This window comes from Cydia strobilella, chromosome Z (assembly GCF_947568885.1).
Source record: "Cydia strobilella chromosome Z, ilCydStro3.1, whole genome shotgun sequence".
Lineage (NCBI taxonomy): Eukaryota > Metazoa > Arthropoda > Insecta > Lepidoptera > Tortricidae > Cydia > Cydia strobilella.
The window spans coordinates 50,882,571-50,908,155 of NC_086068.1; the positions used below are offsets into that span (position 1 = coordinate 50,882,571).

At 35.2% G+C, this 25,585-nt stretch overlaps 1 protein-coding gene across 6 annotated transcripts in view; it reads left to right on the top strand.

Annotated features, from left to right (window-relative positions):
- LOC134753937 (protein sickie) overlaps positions 1–25,585 on the top strand; it is a 292,384-nt gene that overhangs the window by 164,218 nt on the left and 102,581 nt on the right. For 5 of the 6 annotated variants that reach the window (XM_063689921.1, XM_063689917.1, XM_063689918.1 and 2 more), the window contains exon 4: positions 24,276–24,382. In XM_063689921.1, the coding sequence (XP_063545991.1) occupies positions 24,276–24,382 (107 nt within the window). Of the gene's footprint in view, positions 1–15,731; positions 15,868–24,275; positions 24,383–25,585 lie in introns of those variants that run through there. The other variant, XM_063689923.1, reaches the window with a different exon arrangement.

The following is a 25,585-nucleotide window of genomic DNA, read 5'->3' on the forward strand; positions in this document are numbered from 1 at the left end:
GTATTGCTGACATGCTGTAAGTAATAAATTATTACTAATAATACTTACTCTTACATATTATTTACAAGTTATTTAATCACTAGGATTCTAAGTACGGTACCTACCGTGAAGATAAAAAATCGTAATTTCGATTTCCGCAGTAGACCCTCTGATTAAGTTAGGGAATATTGTAAGAGCAGATGCAGAGATTATATAAATATTAAAGCGTTTATCACTTACAACCAAGACGAATCTAACAACTAAAATGTCATCATCAAAGTCCATCACGCTTGGACCGCGGGGTGTTACAAAGTAAAAGTTTTGTCTAGGTTCATCTACAAAATTTATAAGTTGCTACGTAAACTCATTAGTTTGTTATATTTATCTTTTATTTCATTATTTTTATGCGAATAAATTATTTCTTTCAGGTAATTAAAATATTCCTTCATTCAAATTTAAATACTAAGTTAAATTAACTAGAGTTAGACCAAGAAAAGTCTGCAACGATTTTTATAGCACACGCAGTGCAAGTTTTATTTTAAACTTCACACTTCTATGAAATTATGACGTATAAAAAAACGCACTGCGTATGATATCAAGATCGTTGCAGACTTTTCTTGGTCTAACTCTAACAACCTCGATACGGAACATTTTGGAATGGAATATTTTATAGAATAGCAGTCAATAAAATTAATGCTAATACTTATTTCTTTCGTCACCATACGCGTCATGCACCTAGTAAGCGAGGGAGAAATAAAATTTTGGAATAATTATCGGGTAAATAGTGACTACATAGATACATGTTTGTTAGCTACTACAAAGAATGTAAAATAAACGCCTAGGACCGTATATGAAAATGTTCGACTACTTGTAGGCGAAAGAAGTTTATTTTCCCCTCACTAGCTCGGAAAGTTGTCTTTTATCCTTCAAAACAAGCGGGGAAAAACACGTTTTATCCACTAGTGGGGAAAGTAATTTGACCTTGGATGGAGCGTGTTTAAGTAGCTTGACAGATAACAAAACGTAAAACGCTCATGATAATGGTTCGTTCGATATTAATTATCATTAAATGAATGGTTTGAGAATCTAATAAAAAATACCAAATTTAGCTTTATTTAATGATTTTAAGTCATAAACCTTAAAATTCCATAAGAAACGTTTGTTTTTTATAATGATGTTAAATATAACTGAACGCACAAGTTGAGTCGATGCAATTTCAAAACGCATCGTTGACATTTCGTACGTCAGAAATGTCAACATTTGTCAACAAATTTGTCAACAAATTTTTTTCTTAAAAACTTCTCACCGACTCGCGTAAAAATACACAACTTCCTGAGTTTTCTGTTATAATATCGTAAAAAATGAGTGATTCCAGTGGTGAAGATGATCTAACGCCTGTGGATTTGCACTTTCCTCGCTATAGTGAGGTGAAAAGTTTTGTGTTACACACGGGTGCAAATGTATTTTACTTCTCGTGTGTTGAAACACTCGCTACACTCAGGATTCTATTTTAGAATAGGAATAGGTTCAACTATAGAATCCTTTCGCTTGCTCTTGTTGCAATTCTACACTCGCGGGTAAAATACAACTTTGCACCCTTGTATAACAAATAACTATTGTCAAGTGGTTTATTTTATTGTCTCAAGACGGCAATATAGGGATGTAATAAAGTAGGTCTTGGTGTGCCAAATTACTTTAACAAGCGTTTGATCTTGCGTAGCAGGGGTGTTATTGCCGCGAGCTATTTACAGGCGTTTTTTTTTTCAAAACGTAACCCTTACTCCTATCATGTCCTACTTATTCATAACTTGTAAACCTTCCGAAGGTCATTTTAAAAGTAATTGTGACCGGATCCAAAACTGTTACTAGAACTCTACGAGTAATAATAACCTTACGAATAATAACCTTCTTATAACAGTTATTCACTATTTAACGGACCTTCCGATGATAAAATAAAGTTCTCCTCTCCTCGTAAGGTAATTTGTGCTAATGATTTAGAACTGGCCATTTATGTATCATTGACATTCTGTTCTTCTTTTTCCAAGAGTATTTTGGAAATAATAATAGAAAAACAGTAATAAGAATGCAATGATACAATTCATACAAGATGTGAATTATGTAACTAGTTAACGCTTAATTAAAATAATGCAGCGAAGCGGCATCCACTCAATGAAAGTTTACCTTCATTTGTCTTCAGTTTGGATGTTTGTAACTTTGCCGCTGGACTGCGCTTCATCTACTAGTTTTCATTGTGCAATAGTCCAAAATACCAGACGGAAATAAGGTATTTTAATTTTCGCTTTTACCATTAAGAACTTTGTGTTGGTAAAATTATTCAATTATGGAAAATAAAACAAGTGCAACAGGTTTAAATAGTCAGTTAGTTAAGTAGGTATACTTTCTATAAAACATACAAAATAGATTAGCAAAATCAAGTAGATAATATCTACTACTACTAGTACAAGTCTCAATTGTTTTAAGCTAGATTTTTTAGGGTTCCGTACCCAAAGGGTAAAAACGGGACCCTATTACTAAGACTTCGCTGTCCGTCTGTCCGTCCGTCTGTCCGTCTGTCCGTCTGTCTGTCTGTCACCAGGCTGTATCTCGTGATCTGTGATAGCTAGACAGCTGAAATTTTCACAGATGATGTATTTCGGTTGCCGCTATAACAACAAATACTAAAAACAGAATAAAATAGAGATTTAAGTGGCGCTCCCATACAACAAACGTGATTTTTGACCGAAGTTAAGCAACGTCGGGCGGGGTCAGTACTTGGATGGGTGACCGTTTTTATAGTTAATCGTACGGAACCCTTCGTGTGTGAGTCCGACTCGCACATGGCCGGTTTTTCACTATTATACCAAACTCTTAGTGCATACTACTTAGTAAGTAGTACTTACTAAAAGTTTGGTACAATAATTTTTCAACACACTTCCTCAAAACGACGTTTTTATTCCACCGATTTTTGGCTCATAATCCTGGATGTTAAACACGCGTGCCTTTTCAGCATATTATAATACTCGTGCTTTTTCATTATATTATCCGACTGAGTTAAGAAGGTAACAGGAGCGGCCGGCAGTATGACAGATTTTATAGTTTTACTGTTTTAACAAATAAAATTTAATTAATATGAAAGTTTCTCTTTTTTCCTCGCAAGTGTGTTGAAAAAGTCGTATGAAACGCGTGTGCATAGGTCACACACATCGGCTTTCTTATTGCGCGCTCGCTTACAGTTCGCGCGCACAATATCGCCTCGTGTGTGATAACCAACTTAGCACACTTGTATCACAATGTACTATTGTTTAGTAAGTAAGTATTGACTCAACAACGTGTTTTGTTTTAATACTGGAATTAAATTAAATTGGACGACGTTTGTACAGCTCTCATGCAGTTTATTGGAAACTAAGGGAGTGTGAGTGCTTTGTGGATACGCGGTAACGTCAACGTACTAACGTCAGGTTGTAGCGAACAATTTACTCGGAACTTGCTGTTCTCGGCGTGCCTGTATACGTGCAGTGCAATAACTTCGGTCCGTTTATAGACCGCGAGCCAGGCGCAAATTTCGTCAGTCATCGCCTCCCGGGCGAAAACTCGTATAGCGGTTAACGGCTACGTATGATGAACCGTCGTGAACGTCAGCTGCCGCTCCGTTGGTGGGTTGAGGAATGAAACCACTATACGAGTTTTCGCCCGGGAGGCGATTGGTCATGGAAATCTGTTCCTGGCCCGCGGTCTTTTACGTGGAGCTGCCATCATTGCGCACCGCTGAATTGGTAGTTTTGTTTTTTCTATGCCGCAGATGTAATCATACATACATATAATCACCCCTATTTCCCGGAGGGGTAGGCAGAGATCACGGATTTCCACTTGCTACGATACTGGTATACCTCTTTCGCTTCCTTCACTTTCATAACATTCCTCATACACGCTCGCCGGTTTAGGGTGCTCTTGACCTGACCTTTCTTCAGGATTTCCCCGATCTGATCAGAGAAAATTCGCCGAGGTCTGCCCCTTCCAACTCCCGTTTCTCTCTCTTTTATATACACTGTCTTTGTTAGCCTTCTTTCACTCATTCTTTCTACGTGTCCAAACCATCTCAACATACCTTTCTCAATTTTTGTCACTACATATTCGTTCAGTCCACACTTTTCCCTTATCACACTGTTCCTAATTCTATCTTGTAATCTCACACCACACACACTTCTCAACGCTCTCATTTCCACTGCATTCACTTAGCTCTGATGCCTCTTCTGCCATACCCAACTTTCGCTACCATACATAAGTGTAGGCACCAACACCCCTGTATGCACAGCCAACCGTGCTTTTTGCGACACCTTCTGGCTGATCATAAAAGCGTTAAGTGCCCCATTCACGCGATTTCCAGCATTCACTATCCTTTCAATGTCTTTTTCATGCTTACCGTCCCTAGTAAACAAGGTTCCCACTTCCCAGATACACGAACTCTTTCACTTGTTCTACTCTTTCTTGACCAATCAAAATTTCACAATTTGTCATATATTCTTCCTTTTCAAATACCATTACTTTCGTCTTGCTTATATTTATTTTCATACCTTTCCTTTCAAAAGATCCATGCATTCTAGTTACCATCTCCTGCAACAGATGTAATCAAATTATATGTATGTGTATTAAAGTACAAATAACTATCATTACGAGGGTTTTCATTTTTAAACCAACTATTAACATTTATAAAAGATGCTCGAAAAAAACAACATCCATCCATGACGCAGGGCTTTTTACTTGGACTGATTAGGAGATAATTAATAATTCATCTTTTTCCAACTAAATAAAATTACTAAGTTAATTTCAAGGAACCACAGTTTAATAAACCGATATTTTAAATTATCAAAGGCCTATCTATATATGTGGGTACGCCAGGAGCGTTTATGTAATCTTTAAACTTTAATATAGATACCATTTACACAAATAGAGTTCTTAACTGATCGGCTTAAGGTCTTTGTTTTGATTGTGAACATATTCTATGGAGCAGTTAATCAGCCTAAACCAGTCTCGGGTGAGTGGGTGCGCTGCGGAGCAAGCCGCAACTTAGGTTCTCCTACATTCAAGTACCAATTCCTTTATCATTCTCTAATATACAATTACACCTGACCCTATAAAACATCGGATAACTGAGGCAGTACGCTTATTTTACGGTGCTCTAGATTCTATAACAAAATATAATATAATTAAGGCAATTTAGTAGGTAAAGTATGAAATATCGTAAAACCATTCAATTGCACTGATATTTATGTACCTATACAAGTTATTTTTCGTTAACCATTATGAATGAATAAAATTCAATTTCGCATGTTCATACATATACTTGCAGTAATAACCTATTGGATTACTTGCCAATAGTATTAAATCATTATTATATTTTTAATCATAATAATAATTAGGTACCTATACCTATTATGATATTTTGACGTGATTTCGCAGAAACTCCCAAACTCATGATTGTAAATGAAATTTGTGGTGTATTTGTTTATTCGGGCCTGTCGAAAGGAGCGGGCGGGGCGGCCCCCTAGGATTCTGCGCTGCCCCCGTCGGAGCACAACAATAGTTCATACAAATAATCGATAATACCCATAGCTGCAAGGTTATAGACCTTTTGCAACACTATATTTTTTGTAGACTAAAAATATGTTTCGATTGCGTTATATTCAGCGTAAAAATATTACCATTAATTGGCAAATAAAACAGAAATTTATAAAAAATGTGACCTATTTAGTATTTGCTTCTATTAGGGGTATATGAAATGGGGTATTTTACTTAAATTGTTATATATTGCTTTATTCCAAAGATTTATGAAAAATGTATATTTTCTGATTGACATAATAGTTACAAACGATTGTGTTCATAAAATAATACACTTAAGTATGTTATACATATATAAGGAAAACCGTTTATTAACTATTATATTCAAATCCCCAAAAAAGGTGGCGGTTATAAATCCAACTTAGCGTCACGGCCTGGTACTCGTACCTGTTTGCTCTCTACCCTCGCTTTAATATAATGAAAATATATGAAATCCGCTCGAGTTTCAGCCCACTCTATTTCAACAATTTGACATGCTACAGTTGAATATGGCAAGTTTTATTCAGATATTTGTATTTCTTACATACATACAGTAAATGCCGATAATTTTTATTACTATAATATTATATGACCGTATAGTATATGTATTTAGCTAAATATAGACCCATGCTGCGCGAAGGTTAGGTATAGTATTCTGCGTTCCGTAGCAACATACAAAAATTTAATACGTTTTTAGTAAAACAAATATAACACATTAAGATACCTATTTTATGTTATATATATATTTGTTTTAAAGACATGACAAATAGAAAATCTTATGTTCTTGACGCGAGCGCTATCACTGTCAATCTCCTTGAAAAAATGAGTGACGGATTGAACGTTCTAATTTCACCATAGGCCAGGAAATGAATGTTCAGAAAAAGTTATAGAGGGAAATGCTTGGAACACAATTTTTGACTTCGTAGCGTTGTTTGGACTAGTTAGGTGAACATATCAAAAGGCTTTTTTTTAAATTTTGTTTTTATTTAGGAATGGTGTCAATGTTGATACCATAAATGAATTCAGCACCCCCGATTTATACGAAAACGATACCAAACCCGGCCATTGTCTACATCAGTAAAGCTGCTATGATGTAGACAATCAAGATCACTTCCGATTTATACGAAAACTATACCAAACATGGCCTAGTAGCTTCCTAGCTTCATTAATGTAGATATCAAGATAAAATTTAGAGCCCCAAATAAACTTTCAATAGAGAATATCTCGAAAACTATTCAAGATATCGAAAAATTTGACTGAATTAAAATTGTAGCAAATTTAATCAACTTTCGTTTTGTTTAAGTAGTCACGTCGCTAAGACGCAAAGTTTCCAAGATATGTGAAAAATGGAAAAAAATAACCTTTAAACTCCTCGCCCCCCCTTTTGACATGTTCATCTCCTACCTAGTCCAAAAAAAGTTACGTAGTCAAAAATTGTGTTCCTAGCATTTCCCTCTATACCTTCTTATTGCTTGACCTACCTAGTAATACGGCTGCGAATTACACTCATTTTATTAAGGAAATTGTCAGTGACAGCGCCAGCTTCGTGGTCGCCGCAGCAGTGATGCGGAAATAGTAATGCAGCTGCAGTTGCCATCCGGATTTCCCCTTTATTAAGTGCAATTGCGACATAATATGTATGTATGTTAGGGAATGAAAGGGGAACATTGTATTAAGATTTGATTTCCAGAAACGCCGAATTGCAAATGCGTGTTTGCATTGGTGTTATTGGTAGTGTTGGTGGTGTTGTCTTGTTTTCTCTGCAAACCTAGATTAAACATTCATGTAATAATCGTTTAACTAGTGCTAACTTATAATTTATGTTTACTCAGTAAAGTTAAAAGAGTTTGTTAGTTTATTAAGCATTTGATGAGCACTTTAGTTCTGGGCAAGCTAACTTTCAAAAGTAATTGCGCATCGTATTTCAAAATGAAACCGTCGGTTGCCCGCACTCCACACAGTGTTTATTTTAACGAGATACTTTTCATTCCGATTCTATTAAAGGTTTCACTTTTGACTAAATACAGTTTTAAGATAAGAAGACTACCTACGTACAATTGTAAGGTTTTGTTTATAACGAAAATAAAGTTTGGAAGGCACATTTAAAAATACACTTCAGTTCTGATCAAAAATTTTTTTTTTTAGGTACTTTATGTTATGAGTTATGAGATACAAAAGGAACACCATCCTTTAAGATTTGTGACCTGCCGTGATATGGATATGGACTTCCAGTTACTTTACTTATTGACATTAATGCATCTGATTTTATTTACCAGGTGGCTTAGAATAAGACTACACGATTTTGACGTCTCTTTATTGAAAAACACTTGAAAAATAAATCACGGCAAATATGTAAAAATCATATAGCATACATACAGTATGTTTATTTACATTATTTTGGTTTCATAATAAATAGTTACTATTTTTTTAAGAGTTTTAAATAAATATAAACTTAAAAAAAAGAAAAACCGACTTCAAAAAGGATAAAATAAATTTTATTCTAATTTATTCTATTTAAATTTATTCTAAGCTAAAATAAAATAGGTATTATTATTCCTTTTCTATGTGCTAGCAAGTGATACGTTTGAAGTCGGTGCCGGATTTTTTAGTTTATTTTTTTTATGTAGTTTACCACAGATTTAATATATACATCTATATTTATATCTGTGTAGTTTACTCTTCGAGCAACACCGGGACGGGAGACTTTTGCAGCATAATCCATCATCAGACTAAACCTTGACAAAAATGTTTTCATAAGGTTTATGTTACTTTACTTATTGACATTAATGCATCTGATTTTATTTACCAGGTGGCTTAGAATAAGACTACACGATTTTGACGTCTCTTTATTGAAAAACACTTGAAAAATAAATCACGGCAAATATGTAAAAATCATATAGCATACATACAGTATGTTTATTTACATTATTTTGGTTTCATAATAAATAGTTACTATTTTTTTAAGAGTTTTAAATAAATATAAACTTAAAAAAAAGAAAAACCGACTTCAAAAAGGATAAAATAAATTTTATTCTAATTTATTCTATTTAAATTTATTCTAAGCTAAAATAAAATAGGTATTATTATTCCTTTTCTATGTGCTAGCAAGTGATACGTTTGAAGTCGGTGCCGGATTTTTTAGTTTATTTTTTTTATGTAGTTTACCACAGATTTAATATATACATCTATATTTATATCTGTGTAGTTTACTCTTCGAGCAACACCGGGACGGGAGACTTTTGCAGCATAATCCATCATCAGACTAAACCTTGACAAAAATGTTTTCATAAACCTTACTGGCTTAGTAAACATAAAGAAGAGGACAAATCGCCAAAGTGAAACTATGCATCGTTAAAGAGTTCCGTTCTGGTCTTCATCAGCAGTTCCCCTTTATCAAATGGCATTATTTAATTGGTAATGCTTAGTTTATTGCTGAAAATACAAAAATTGCTGCATGTATGCGTATAATATTTGTGGAGTTCCCTCAATCCCTCATGGAATCCATCATATTCTTTACAAATCTTACTGGCTTAGTAAACTTAACGAAGAGGACAAATCGCTAAAGGGAACTATGCATCGTTAAAGAGTTCCGTTCTGGTCTTCATCAGCAGTTTCACTTTATCAAATGGCACTTTTTAATTGTTAGTGCTTAGTTTGTTTATGAAAATACAAAAATCGCTGCATGTATGCTTATAAGATTTGAGGAGTTCCCTCAATCCCTAATGGAATCCATCATCAGACTAAACCTTGATAAAAATGTACTTTATAAATCTTACTGGCTTAGTAAACATAACGAAGAGGACAAATCGTCAAAGTGAACTATGCATCGTTAAAGAGTTTCGTTTTGATCATCATCAGCAGTTCCACTTCATTAAATGTCACTTTACCTGAACTTTTCCGGGGGTAATACTTGATTTATTAATAAAAATACAAAAATCGCTATATGCATATGTATGTATATATGTATATGTATGTATGGCTGTAAGATTCGAGGAGTTCCCTGGATTCCTCATGGATCCATCATCAGAACTGGGTTTTGACAAAAACAGGACCAACTTGGGAGTATATACACATTCAAACAAAAAAAACAATTTTCCAAATCGGTTCACCAATGACGGAGTTATGACATAACATACATACAAAAAAAAATACGGTCGAATTGATAACCTCCTTTTTTGAAGTCGGTTAAAAATACACGTCAATTTCGTGTAGTCTTTTCTAATGATGAAAAAACCGGGGTATAGTCGACAAAAATAAATATATAGGTAACTGCGCTAAAAGTAACTAAAAATGTAGCATAACGCTAAGAGAGTGAAAGAAAGGATTTTCATATAATAATTCAATGTAAATGCTACAGTAAAAATACAAATCGATATTCTCACGCCCGATGAGCCGCGTTTCTGTGCGTCCCCGCGACCCTTTTTGCGCAAACACCACTAATAGCAATCTATTGTATGAGCTTAATTAATTTGCTTTTATGTGAACACTCCATTATTCTACCGTAACACCTCCGGAAAACGGTAGCAAGTAAATTTCCCTGTTATTTAGCCTGCTCCCACTTTTAAATAATTCCTATAGGCATCATACATATGAATAAAATAAAAATTATAATTAATATATATTATGAGACAAATCGACCTACATAAGCTCAATAAAGCTTGACTTAAATAATAGAAATTTTATTACACTGATTTAAACTCACTATTTTACGCGATTAAGTCCCGTCGTTGTTAATAGAAATTGTATCGACATAGAAACCATCCATAATTTAGGAATAAATTATCTGTGTATCCCTTACCAGACATACCATACATTGCTTTTGCAACTAATGCGTCTTACGTAGGCGAACGACTCGCGAACTCGAAGCGAAGCGGCGCGGCGCGGCGCGAAACGAAGCCGTGCGACGCGGCGGCCCACGCGGCGAGGGAGAAACAAACCGTTGCGTTGATACGTATGGAAGTGTCCTAGGTGAGCGTTCTTCGCGCGAACGCGGGCGGCGCGGGGCGGCGCGGCGCGGCGGCGCAGATGGCCGTCTATAATACACGTGCACGGGTTTGATGCTAGAAAGATATCGACCTTATTCTTATTTAATAAAGTCCATTTTTGTATTGTGTACGTAATCTAAGTACTAAAATAAAAATACTAAAGTGCCTTAGTATGCCCGAGTTAGCCACAGCCAGTCATAGCCAATAAGGCAGTGGTTCCTAACCTTTTCAGTACTGTCACCCCTTTGACTAACTAGGGAACTCGATTTTACCCCTCCTCCATAATCATTAATATTCTTTCTTATAAATAGGTATTTGTTATCTTTGATTTTGAACCTCGTAAAATACCAGTTTTACCCCCCGTAACATCCCAGTTTTACCCCCGTAAAATGCCAGTTTTACCCCCGTAAAATGCCAGTTTTACCCCCGCGGGAGTAATTACCCCCAGGTTAGGAACCACAGCAATAAGGTAATTTTATTTAAACAATTGCAAACCATTAGTTATATATAAAAACCAAAACTATATAAAGAAATCACTCTTTTATAAAGCGTTGGTATTGTTGTTAATAAAAATACGGAACACTACATACGCTACATAGTGTACTGTACTTGAGTTAAGTATCATCTACATTTAACTTTTCCTTCTATTTACAAGACTTTATTAACAAGTCCAACTGCACTTAAGCTTTATTGCTTTGAATATTTTGCAGTGAATGCTTATTGAATAAATTTTCAAATAATTTTACGACCCTTTGTAGAGGACTGAAATGCAGCACAGATGCAAACTAACGATAACATTCATAACTGCCACTAAGGGACGCGAAAACTCGACGCGTATAAATGTTATGAATTTAAATCCTGTACGGCACAATGCATCACCCACAAATCTAGATGTATCCTTCACGAGAGACATTTGACATCTCACGAGCGTTTCCAGCTCCTTTTATGTGAATTGTCTATTGTCAATATGCTTAAAGCTTGTTCTTATTCGGGTAGCTAGGCGTTCTTATGCTCCTCGGGGCTTAGGTGAAGTGTTCATGAATTATTTAACCGCATTCACAACTTCATATGCCGTAATTTCACTCCAGACGTTATTCACGATCCGCGGTGTTAGCAATGGGGTTGGCGAGTGTATTATTTGGTTTTTTTTTACAGGTATTTTTTAAAGGCAGAACTCATTACTTACCAACCATATATAGACAGTATGGAATTTAATCAAGTCAGTCTCATATTAACTTAGTTACTATCATGTCCGCAATAACTTGATCTGAGTAAGTAGATTTCTTTATTGCACCAATAAGTATTAGAAGTAAAAGCGGTTACAATATAATTTGTCTAAATACGTCGACGCATTCAAATCGAACAATACTAATCAAACAATTAAATTCAAACTAGTTAATGTAGGTACAGCGAAAACAGTCCCAAGTTCACTGAATCCAAACTGAATCGGTTCGACGGAACAGTGCTCGGGTGCGCCCGTGCCATAATCTGAATGCTCCAGCCACTTCCAGCTCCACAATGGAATGCACTGCGCTGGAATGAATAGATATCGCCTGTGGATAGCCAACGTCTGCCCATTCGATATCGGAGCAGCCAACTCGCCTCTGATTATGTGACACAAGTGACACAACTGTTGTTCTCGTTGTGAGCAACCGCTTACTACATCCAAAGCTAGATATAACGCCGTAATCGATGGATACAGTCTAAGGAAAAAACGTGCCTCGAAAATCACGAAAATTTGATTCTCGATCAGATGGCGCCACTAGCTTTGGCCTACTCTCGTATAGAGGGCGTTGACGGTTTCGTTTGTTACTTATAATTTTAACGCATACCAGTGAAAGAACATGGGTCAAAATCATATAAAAATAATTAATGCAAATAAAAAAATCATTTATCCATATTTAAATACATTTTAACGTATTTTTATAAATCTTCATTTTTAGTTTTAAAGTATGTCGATAGATGGCAGTGAATTTACAGTGGTTAAAAAATTTACTATGACAGTACCGCTCTATCTTATTATATCCTCTTTGCTACATCTCTGCTCGGCCCCCTGTAATATACTCGTACAGACATTTCGATACCGAAAATACTACGAGTACATGAATGCAATCGTAAACAAATCATAGGCAGGGCATGTTTAAAATAATATTTACATTTTCGTGACACTGTCTTATTGGAAATAACTAAAACTTTATTGCCCAGGTCCCGTAGTTCAGTATATTTGATATTAAAACAGAATAAAAAAAGTTTTATATTAATTTCTGTCTAAATATAGAGTATAATAAAACGTATTTCTGAAATTGTTGAGATTGGATTACTTTTTACCAAAGATAACTAACATAACATAACTCCGTAATGTGTGTAATATTATATCCTCTTTGCTTTTTACGAAGTTTCACATCAAGTGTTTGAACTAGTATAGAGGTTAGCACCATCCTGATTTCAGTAGGTATTGCGCCAACCTATACTCAAATAAAAATAAATAAATGACGAAAGTTAAGATACAAAATAAAGTTTAATGAACCGTAACGGCCCTTCACACAAGACTCGTCCTTAATTAGTCCTTTTTTCCATTGTCCCTGTTCGCCGAACGGCGACGATAATAACTAATCATTCCGTCATTACACATCCCCTTTTTCTATCCATCCATTACTCGATTGATCAGTTAACGCGGTGACAATTTATTTCATTTACCTAGGTACTGAAATAAGTACGAGTATAACAAATAATCGTACCTATTTATGCTCTTTATTACGTCTGTTTATATATACCGAACGGTATATGTCATCGTAAAATTATTTGAACTTTTTAAATTATTTGGAAATGTGGCTTAATATATAATACAACCCAATGACGTGGTGACCGTGGTCCAATGAGACTTGCCTAAGGAATGTTTGCAATGTCCGAAGCTTCGTTCGGCGACCGTTGGCATTTTGGCCGATTGTGGTTTCGAGCTGGTAACTTAGGTACTCAACATGATTAATTTTTAAGCTACCTTAATAGCATGTCAATAAGGATTAAATTTGAATACAATGTCAAAGGTAAATAGTCGGTGTGCCAAATTCTGCTCTCACTGTAGTACGTTACGTGCCTACACCGGCGCAATATATAGGTACCTAAGTCACAGCAGAATTTGTAGATAGATGCCGCATCATTAAATAACTAAGAGCACAGCAAGCGCCCAAAACTGTTTATTTGCTGCGGTCATCAATCTATAAAGTAAAACTTGGGGCTTGGGGTACATATTGAAATAGTAAATAATAAGAGCTAAGAGTAGATAAATAGAAACTTTAGGTTCGTATCGTTTAAGATAAACTAACTAGGCATAACCGTGAGCAATGTTTTCAGGTAACAGATAGTCAAGCGATTTTTTTGTGATTAAAATCGTAAAATTAATACCAAAGACATATTTAACTCCTTGAATAGTCTAAGGAAAAAACGTGCCTCGGAAATCAAGAAAAAGTCATTCCCGAATAGATGGCGCCACACCTTTGGCCTTTACTTTAGCTAGATGGCGTTGACGACGCCGTTTGATATTTAACAATTTGAACACATATCAGTGAAAAAACATGGGTCAGTCGTATTATAGTCATATGGCAATATAAAAATCATTTATCCATATATTATACATTTTTTGATAGTTTTATTCATTGAAACGCGCTTAGCGTTGCCGGCGCTCGCGCACCGAGCGCCAACGCCATCTATCGAGTGTTATTTCGCGAAATCGGTGAATCTTAAGGGTCTCCGCCGGCAAGCTCGGTTCTCCATACAAACGTTCCGCTCTCATTTTAAAACGACTAGCTAGATTGCTCTGAAACTTTGTTCTTACAATAGGATAAGGCATATCTATGTCTGTAATTAGTTTATGTAGCTTCAGTCAGATGCCATAGTTAAAAAAATACAGCGAATTTAAGTTTTTCATACAAAACTTGTTTTTGCGCTACTTCATTTGTTTTATAAACTGGAGCTATATAAACTAATTTCAGACCTAGATATATACCTCATTTCATTGTATATGCAAATTTTTATTACAGTCCAACACGTAGTTTTAAAATGAGAGCGGAACTACGTTTGTATGGGAAGGTGCAATTCGGCCGAGCTTGCCGGGGACTCTTAATCGTGTGTCGATAGATGGCAGTAAAATGACTGTGACTACAAAATTTACTATGACAATAACCATCTATACTATCTGTTCTCTTTGTTAATACTTAATCACAGCACAACATATTAATAACAAAATAAAACCTTAAGAGCACGAAGTGTACCACTAAACCGAAATAAATGTTATATACGAAGGAAAAAGTGACCAAAACTTCCAGTTTCATATATTTTTTTAATAATGTTATAATAAGGGTCGGTTGCACCAAACCGCCTGTCACCGTTAAAGGATGACTCACGTTAGACCGGGCCGTGACCGGGCCGGAGCTTCCGGCGCTTCGTTTTCTATGGAAAGCATCACGTGATCACCTGTCATGTCATAGAAAAGTAAGCGCCGGAAGCTCCGGCCCGGTCACGGCCCGGTCTAACGTGACTCATCCTTAAAGCGTTCCCTATTAGTTGTATTGTATGGAAATTTTTATTATTATTATTTTATTTATTTATAATCAAATGTTAAAAATTACAATTTAACAAAGCTCCACAAAACTGTAATTAGTTTGACTGTGGAGTCGAGTATCAATGTATTTTTACACTAAGTTATATAATTATTAAGTAGGTAACATATAGTGATATAGCACAATTTGGAGTTACTTAATCTAATAGTTACATGAAAATATAGTTTAAGTAAGTAGGTATATCCAGGATGCTTCTATAAGGAAGACAATCGCTTATAGCGCATCAAGGAGAATTTTTTTTATGCGATTTTTAAAACTTTTTTTTGGGTTCATAGTTCTCTGTTGAGTGATGTTGATCAGTCTGTCAAATGTGGTTGGTGCAACTGGCCCTAAGTTTACCACTACTTGCCACTACTTACATCGCAGCATACATATATGCATGACTTTTCATTCGTAAACCTTACAGCTTAAATTAAAGTCTACAAATCTCCAGTTATTAATATAATTTTGCGTGTTAGTAACAATACCAGTGAAAGACATCTGAAATGACCCCACTTTCGTGACGGTGTTACCAAAAGACCAAAGTGTTGTGGAAAATCGAGTGTATTATGCGTAAATGCACTACAATGTGCCGTGAAAGTAAACATTAAGTGATCAGCTATGGGAAACACTAGCTCGGGTCCAGGGCACCCACGTCACAATGCCAAGAGTCGGAAATCAAGGAGTTTGCCCACGTCGCCTGAGGTTCGAAGGTATGTACAGGAGGACCCTTGTTTTATTTGTCATATACCTAATTTGTATAATAATTTAGCCTATACACATCCCACTGCAGGGCACAGGCCTCCTCTCATGAGCGAGAGGTTTTGGGCTATAGTCACCATGCTTGTTGGGGACTTCACATACACCTTTCGATTTGTTTTTCCATAGTTTCTTAAAACGGACGCTAAGACAGAGGGTGAGCCTGTGTTAAGGCAACTGTCTGACCATCGGCGATAAGCAGGAGCCAGGAAGCGGGTGCGAAAGTTTTTATTCACGTGCGAGTATTTTCTCCTGGAAACAGTACCATCGCCAGCACTGTTAGGTGGACCTTACGCCTTTTGTAATAAGGTCTACCGATGTACAGTTAGGAGTGTTGCTGTTTGTACATCAGATGCAATGTTAACATATAATCAATAATGAATGATTTTAGTAAATATGCATATTGCTTTTACTTTCACTGGATTACATAGGTAATTGGACTTTGGAAATAGGTTTTTGGACGAGGAGATAGTAGACTCCTATCTCGGATAGCTTAAAATTTAGCTGTAGAATAACTATACAATATAGATGAATACCTAAATTACTATCATTATTTTTTTAAATAAATTATCAAATTATTTTTAGTGCGTTTAGCGAGCGCCCCGTAAAAGTTGAGTCTGGGAATGTTTTTGTCCAGCAGTGTTAAAGTTATAAAGTTAAGAGCATTGCCGACGATCGAACATTCTAAAAATAAAGAGGAAGTTGATTCAAGTCACGCTCCGTACAGTTTTACGGCGAGAAACATTTCATCAATATCGTAAAAGCGAAATGTACCATATTAAGCTTTGATCTGGTGCGAGATATCGCAGGGGTGTGTCCGTTAACAATGTGAAGGGGGATGAAAATGTGTTTTCAGATGTTTAAAAAATGTTTAAGATTTATTGATTTCAGTGTAATTCTCTCTAGAGACGCAGCGGTTTTATAAGATTTTTATAACTTACGACAAGGCACAGAGTTACAGGGTCGTCAATGAGTGGATTATCATATTTATTTATTTTATATGTTCACACAAGTTGAATACATTAAGACTAAATTACTTATATAAAAAAAAAATATTGACACAACAGGGCAAAAAACCAGCCAGTCAGTCCACCCGTTGACCACGAACGCTGTAAACGGTTCGAAACGTCACGGGTCAAATACATCCCGTATTTGACATTCATAATACGCAAAATAAGGTATCCGGTTTAATTGTTCCATAACAGGACTGCAAAAGAAACAAGTTTTACAGGCATCGAAATAGCATACATACATTGAATTTTTAATGGAGCTCTGAAAATCGTTACTCGTGCTCGACAGCATCCATTTCCGGAGGAACTGGCGGCTCCGGAACCTCCTGTCATCCTGGATACGGGCTTTTGGCTGACACATATGAGCACAATTTGGAAGGTTCTACCTTCCAGTTAGCAAACTTGATTTTTTTCCTCGTTTAAAAACAGCATACCTAGGCATATTTGTCACATCACAGTGGAATTCATTTAGAATTGTCAACTAAATGCACTGATGTACATATATTAATTATTAGCTGTACGTGTCACTTGGCGGCGGCAGTCGACGGATGTGCATTGTGCAATACCCGGTATAAAAATTAATCTACTTTTTCTCTAAGTCGAATGATCACGACGCTTTTAGCCTACCATACACAATTTGTCCGACCGACCACGAAAACAAACTCTTTAATGTGGAATTTACACTAGGCCGGTCATACAAGAGTAGGTACCAAGCTACCGACGTACCGATATACCAAGTACCAACCGCATGCGGCACCGACCGACCTAGTGTAGTCGCCGCACAACTCGATGTTGTTGGCTTCACGTGTATTGTATCGCCATGCACTCCGAAGTACATTAAGTAGCTCAAATTAATAAATAATAATGTTACGGTGAAATGGAGCTCGAGCTTTGTTGGGTCACTAACAAGTTACCTTTTCTATTGTAACTGTAAAAAATCAATAAAGATCAAATCCAAATGAACGTTATTAAATATTTATCATTCAAATTTCAAATTCATCATTTCAAAGTCAATTCTACCAGCCAACATAAGGGTCTCCGGCAAAAGCTCGGTTCTCCATACAAACGTAGTTCCGCTCTCATTTTTAAACGAGTAGCTAGTTTGCTTTGAAACTTTATACTTACAACAGCATAAGGTATATCTATGTCTGAAATTAGTTATGTAGCTTCAGATAACATAGTTAAAAAAATACAGCAAATTTACGTTTTTCATACAAAACGTGTTTTTGCTCTATTTCGTTTGTTTTATAAACTGAAGCTATATAAACTAATTTCAGACCTAGATATACCTCATGTCATTGTATGTGCAAAGTTTCATTACAATCCAACACGTAGTTTTAAAATGAAAACCGAATTCACAGCACGAAATCTAAAACAAGTGTACACAGCATGTTTTACAATTCAGCGGAAATGTTACAAGTAAATTTAACTATCATAGCTATAGTAAAAAATATCAGAGAACAAATAACTAAACAAATAACAAAACATTACAATATATAAGGGAGTAACAAACTGTACATTATTAAGGTTAAACTACACAAATGAAACAAACTTAGGGTCAAAGCAGATGTCATCAGTCAGTGAGAGAAGAGGATGTCAGCCAACCATTTCTTAACCCTGGCAATGTGGGGGTCAAAAATATCAATACAAATAATTCAATCAATAAAAATAATAATACGGGCTCCTGGTTGCGTATGCGTAGCCAACGTGCCATAGGCCAGGAAATAAATGCCCAAAAAAAGGTATAGAGAGAAATGCTTGGAACACAATTTTTGACTTCGTAGCTTTATTTGGACTAGTTAGGAGGTCAACATAATATATCAAAAGTCCCCGGCCGTAACCCTGGTGCTGGGGGGGAGAGGGGGGTTTGAAGGTTCCATTTTTCGGTTTTTCGATTATATCTCGGAAACTATGCGTCTGAGCAATTTGGCCACTTATACAAAATGAAAACATATTTAATTTGTTACAAGTTTTATTTCAGTCAAGTTTTTCTATATCTTGTATAGTTTTTGAGATATCCGCTCTTGAAGGTTTATTTAGGGCTCTCATTTTTCTCTTGATTATCTACATCAGTGAAGCTGCTAGGCCGGGTTTGGAATCGTGTTCGTATAAATCGGGGGTACTGAATTCATTTATGGTATTAACATTGACACCATTCCTAAGTAAAAACAAAATTTTAAAAAATGGGTTTTTATAAAATTCCTCTTTACGCTTAAACCGCCGAACTGATTTCGTTGAAATTTGGTATAGAGATGTTTTGAGTCCCGGGACAGTACATAGGATAGTTTTTATAACCAAAATCATCTTTTAAGGGTGTGAAAAGTGGGGTGGAAATTTGTATGGGGAATCAATAACCGCTGAACCTATTTAAATAATATTTGGGATGGTCTATATATTTGATTTAGTTGATAATGATACCAAACATGACTTCAAACCTAAATTTAAACAGTATTAACCTCAGGAATACAACTTCGGCGAAGAAGCTGAATTCCCCTCACACCAAATGTCAAACCTTCAAAGTATGATTTTTGAGATAAAAACTATATTATAACCTGTCTCGGGACTTAATACATCTGTTTACCAAATTTCATCTAAATTGGTTCAGCGGTTTAAGCGTGAAGAGGAGTTAAAAAAATAATTATTTGTTTAAAGTTTATATGTTTTACTTCGGAAAGGTGTCAATGTTGATACCATAAATGAATTCGGCACTCCCGTTTTATGCGAAAACGTTACCAAACCCGGCCTAGCAGCTTTACTGATGTAGATAATCAAGATAAAAATGAGAGCCCTAAATAAACCTTCAAGAGCGGATATCTCAATAAATATACAAGATATCAAAAAAATACCTAATAAAACTTGTAACAAATTAAATCACTTTTCATTTTGTATAAGTGGCCTTGTCGCTCAGACCCATAGTTTCTGAGATAAAATCGAAAAACCGAAAAATGGAACCTTCAAACCCCTCTCTCCCCCGCGGCACCAGGGCTACGACCGGGGACTTTTGATATGTTCATCTCCTAACTAGTCCAAACAAAGCTACGAAGTTAAACATTGTGTTCCTAGCATTTCCCTCTATACCTTCTTATTGCTTAGCCTACCAATCGTTAACGCTCCGTAGCGAACGAAACTCAACTGTCGCTGTCGCACTAATATGGAAGAGTGATAGAGAGATGGCTACGGAGACTACGCGACGGAGCGTTAACGATTGGCACGTTGGCTAGAGCATCCTGTAGATTTAGCTACACGTGAAGGCACGCGTCCACGCGAGCGAGCGCCGCGCAGTGGGCTGTGAGGGCCTTTACCTTACCTACTTATTTATTAATAGGAAAATCCTGAACAACCGCATATAACATCATCAAATCTTATCGAAGAATATGAAATTTTTTAACAGCCTGTGTTGACATACTCGTAAATAGAACCGTTTTAACATTGGTTACTTTTCCCCTTTTTAGTTATAAAAGCTTGTAAAAGCTCATTAACTGAACTAAAACCTTAAAGTGAATTTCTTATGTGGCAATACGAAACATGATAAGAGTTAAGATAGGTAAGGACGAGTCACAATAAGGCACACTAGCAATAAATCTTTTAAGAAGTACCTAGTAGTAATCGCGTGTTCGGTTCAACTCTTATAATATAATATTTCATAAGAACTATTGATCTTAGCAGGGAGACCTATTAACATTTGTTAAATATAATTTATGCCTTTTAACAGTTAAATAGTAACCGAGTCTTCCATGTTAATTTAGAATATTTAAGTATTGCTGTCGCTATCGTTATATTTAGTAGTTGGGTTATGTAACCCAGATTGTGTAATTGTAATAACACTATACCTACCTATATAACGATAACGCGCTTTGGGAAATCGATAGCGCCGATTAGGTATCTATCATTACATAAGTAGTGTCACCACTGAATGTTATGAAATATATTGGCTGCGTGCAGGACATAGTCAATGTTACCACTACTTTATTCATAAGTACGTCAATAAAGATCCGTATTAATATCTACTTCCACCTTAAATGCCGGCACCGCACTTACAACCCCTCTGGTGTAGCGGGTGTCCATGTGAGACGGTAATTGGGTAGCATCAGGCGATTCGTCTGCTTGTTTGCCTCCTATATTCATATTCATATTCGTATATTCATAATAATTCATATTGCATGTCGTTTTTCATAATTACATAAAGAAAAACAATTAAATTACAATTTGCATTATTAATACAATAATTACATAAAAAAATAAAAATTAAATTACACTTAAATTACAATTAAAGTTATAATTACAATGTCAAATAAAAGTATACCTACAGTAACATTACTAAAATTAGGTAAGTAATTACTTATTTAATAAAATCTGCAAATATATCACATCATACCTCAATTAAATGTTATTTAAACGAAACCATAAAAAATGTGTACATATTAACGGCCTTGATTGTATGTTTTATATTAAGTCGTGCCAATTAGACCGCTGTCAATTTGATTGAGAATGGCAAAAGCTAGAAATCATAATCGTCTGATTACCAACATGCCATAAATAAAGAATGTTATTATTTACGATGAACCCCGTCCACGCATGATGTGGTAAATCTTTTAAATGAATGTATGTTAAATTACAATTAGCATTATAAATACAATAATTACAATAAAAATAAAAATTTACTTTTAAATTACAATTAAAGTTATAATTACAATGTCAAATAAAAGTATACCTACAGTAACATTACTAAAATTAGGTAAGTAATTACTTATTTAATAAAATCTGCAAATATATCACATCATACCTCAATTAAATCTTATTTAAACGAAACCATAATAAATGTGTACATATTAACGGCCTTGATTGTATGTTTTATATTAAGTCGTGCCAATTAGACCGCTGTCAATTTGATTGAGAATGGCAAAAGCTAGAAATCATAATCGTCTGATTACCAACATGCCATAAATAAAGAATGTTATTATTTACGATGAACCCCGTCCACGCATGATGTGGTAAATCTTTTAAATGAATGTATGTACATTTTCAAGCAGCACTTAATGTGTGGTTATCAAACTACATAATAAAATTAGAAACATAATATAAAGTTAGGTTATCTGTGACTGAGCGTTATGTATATTCCACAGTACTTACCTATTTTTTTTTGTCCACGGTCTTCTGACAGTCTTTCCCAAATTTTCCAGTTAAAAATATTTTATTATTTTTAATTATATAAACCAAATTATACCTTATTACATACTGTTTTCACTATACCTAACATTTTTCTGATTGTGTTCAGATTAAGATAGTTTTAACTTTGGTGAATTTGACTTTTTGACAAATAAATCTTGAATATGTGCATTCGGTAAAAAGATATACCAGATCACGTGTGGCCGGATTTCATCGTATACAGTTTTTATGTTAATAACTTCATACTTAAATATGTAATATTCTACAGGGAACATCATAGGTACAATGTAGGGTAACTACCGTTAGCCATGGTTACACTTATTAGAAAAGGAGTTCCGCTTGTAATATTAGTTGTAGTTTATTATGCAACACGGCCCAAGTATGCAGGCTGTTTTTTCATTTAATTTCTACTACGAGGGTGTCCTACCTCCAGTGTCAGTTTGACGTGCTATTTTTGGGACATCCTGTATTATATTTTGTAGGAAATTTTATACAGATTATTTACGTATAAGACTATTTTCTGCTATGGGCTACCGTTTACGAGTTATTTACGAAAAATTAAAATAAATAGACCTAGAACAAATTATAAGTACCAAATATATATTTTCCCACTAATATATTTTGAAATATTGATCCTAGCGAAAAAGTGTACTGACTTTTTTGTAGAACATTACTGTACTGTAACATGATTACTTTACTCATGTAATAGAACATTTGTTGCTACGGGCCACCGTTTAAGTTATTTACCTACGAAAAAGTATAAAAAGGGACCCTACCCCCCCAACTACCCGTTAGCTTCACCCCCACCCTCTGGTACTTTTAGTATCTTGTTTAATACATCATTCCCTACGTTTGGTGGCCTACTTGTGATAGCTTTTATAACGCAGTGGAATTCTCGCTAATGGATATAAAGTACCTATTTTATTTCTGAGAATAAGCTCCAAGTTTGTCCTTCAGTACACCTGCATGAAATAAGATGTTTTTCGAGCAAGTGTGGTGGAAAAAAATAACTATCGGGTATTTATGCAAAACCGGAGAATTATAATTTTTAAGATGATTCTTTAAATTAAAGAGCCCAATTCCGTCATAAATGTGCATTCCGTAACACTACGTAGTCGCCTTATACGCAAATGGATAAAAATATCTACTTTATAACGACTGTAACTGACAGCGCGTATGCGCCTGAGTCAGCGCCATCTAATGGGAAGTAGCGGAACTTTTGCTATCACGACTGAAATTATTAATAATATAGTACTTAAATGTTTCTTAAATTATTTTAAACAAACTAATTATACTTCGAACAAGTTACTATTTCACTAACCAGAAATAATGATTTTGAGGGTTAACACCAAATAGGAACGTTCATGTTTTTATATCCTTCCTGGTGAACTTTACTAACATACATATACATAACTGGTAAAATAATAGCTAATCCCTTTGGATAAAGTAATGGGATAAGAAGGGAGTTACTTAATGACTAGGTAGGTACCTATTATAGGGTTGCTGACATGTTGAATTTTATAACTAAATCTAGTTAAAAGTCAAATAGATAGAAAATGAGCGATTTATAACAATAAATTGGAAACTTTAAAAATATACTTATGGCAACAATAAAAAATACAAGACCTCAGATTCAATTTTTTTTACTTCCAAATACGAAATAAATAATGGTACCATTCGATTATTGACTTATATTTTATTAAAAAAAAAATGTATGGCAATAACGCAATATTTCACCGACAAAATTGCAATTTCCTTGTTTTCCATACATCGAAACGGCTTCTAAGCAATAGCGACGTTACATGGTGACGTCACGATGTATTGCTATTTTGTTAGAAGCGTTTCGTCAGTGAAGTGCGGGTGCCAGACTGACCACCATTTGTGACTGTATTGCTTTAAGATAATGGGTCCCATACAGACATTAAATGTGACACTGGACGCCATTTAGGGAAAAGGATCCAATCCACAAAAAACTGTCAATAGAATTTGAACTTTCTGTCAAAAATGAAAAGTCATTGATTTAAATGGCAAATTTTAGAGGATGGATCCTTTCCCCTAAATGGCGTCCTTGATCCTCAAAACAAACCTGATCGACTGATACCATTAATAAAAAATTGTCTAATACCCTATTGTCTTGGTTTGTCAACCAAGTATTTTTTTAATATAATTTCACTTGCTTGTTACAGACAAGTGTCGGTGTTGCAGACGTCCATCCCGCTGCCGGCGTCGGCGGCGGCGGTGCGACGAGCCCCGCCCGACAAAAGACCGCTGCCCGCCACACCCGTCCACACAGGTAGGACCATATTTTATAGACAAAACTATCGTTTCACAATCCATCTACGAGTCATATCACACACATTTTGAATTTTGTAATATAATCTAGTAAACACCGAACGCAAAAAGTTTTTTCAACACCACTAGGTACCTACAATTTCAATATAAAAGTAATAGGTGGGTGGAAATATTTCTTGTTATTTTGTCCCACCAGCTAGAAGACAATAGTCGCATAGTTTGTAAGAAGAAAATATACATTTTATTAACATGCCTATAACTACCACAAATATGCATGTTTGTTCAGTTAAAAAAGCCATAAAGCTAGGGTTAAGTTAAAAGTATAATACAGGAGTATGTCGTTATTTTTATTACAAACGCCATTAAAGTTACGGTTACCAGTTAGTTATACCTACTAATTTAACTAATATTATTAGTATCGTCAAGAAGATGGTACCGACGTATTTGGGAAGCGTGGGGTTATACGAATACGAATGACAGTAAGTATAAAAACACTTGTCGGTTCTTTGATACCAAATATCTGGCTGAGTAAAAGAGAACAAAAAAAAAACAACTAAAATTTTTTTGGACTCGGTTAAAAAAATAAAACATAATATCTATAGATTTCCTGACTGAAGAACGCTACTATGTATTGAAGATGCGACATGAATAGAAACGGATTGCATTAAAATCTCGAGTATTGCGAGTTGGATTAATTAGAACGTTTTGAATGGGCTTGTTCAAACTAACTGAACTTAAATATTACTTATTAGGTACCTACTGATAGCCTTCTGGCAACGAATATTGCTAAGTTTATATTTCTAATACCTTACAAACTATTGGCGTTATTCATATACACGTTACTGGCCTCAATTAGCTATGAATTGTTTATCTGTCATTTTGACTTATGTATTTGTAAAAAACCGGCCAAGTGCGAGTCGGACTTGCGTTCCAAGGGTTCCGTACATTGCACAATTTATACAATGTATTTATGTGAAATGTCTTTAAAAAACCCGTAGAGGGCGGATCAAAAACTAAGTAATTAAGTCCGACTCACGCTTGACTGCACATTTCTAATAGGTTTTCCGGCAATCTATAGGTAAAGATCTATTTTGTGATTTTTTTTTTAATTTTTGACCCAGTAGTTTCGGAGATAAAGGGGGGGTGAATGGTCATTTTTTGCCTATTTTCTTGAATAACTTCTAAACTATTTATCTTAAAATTA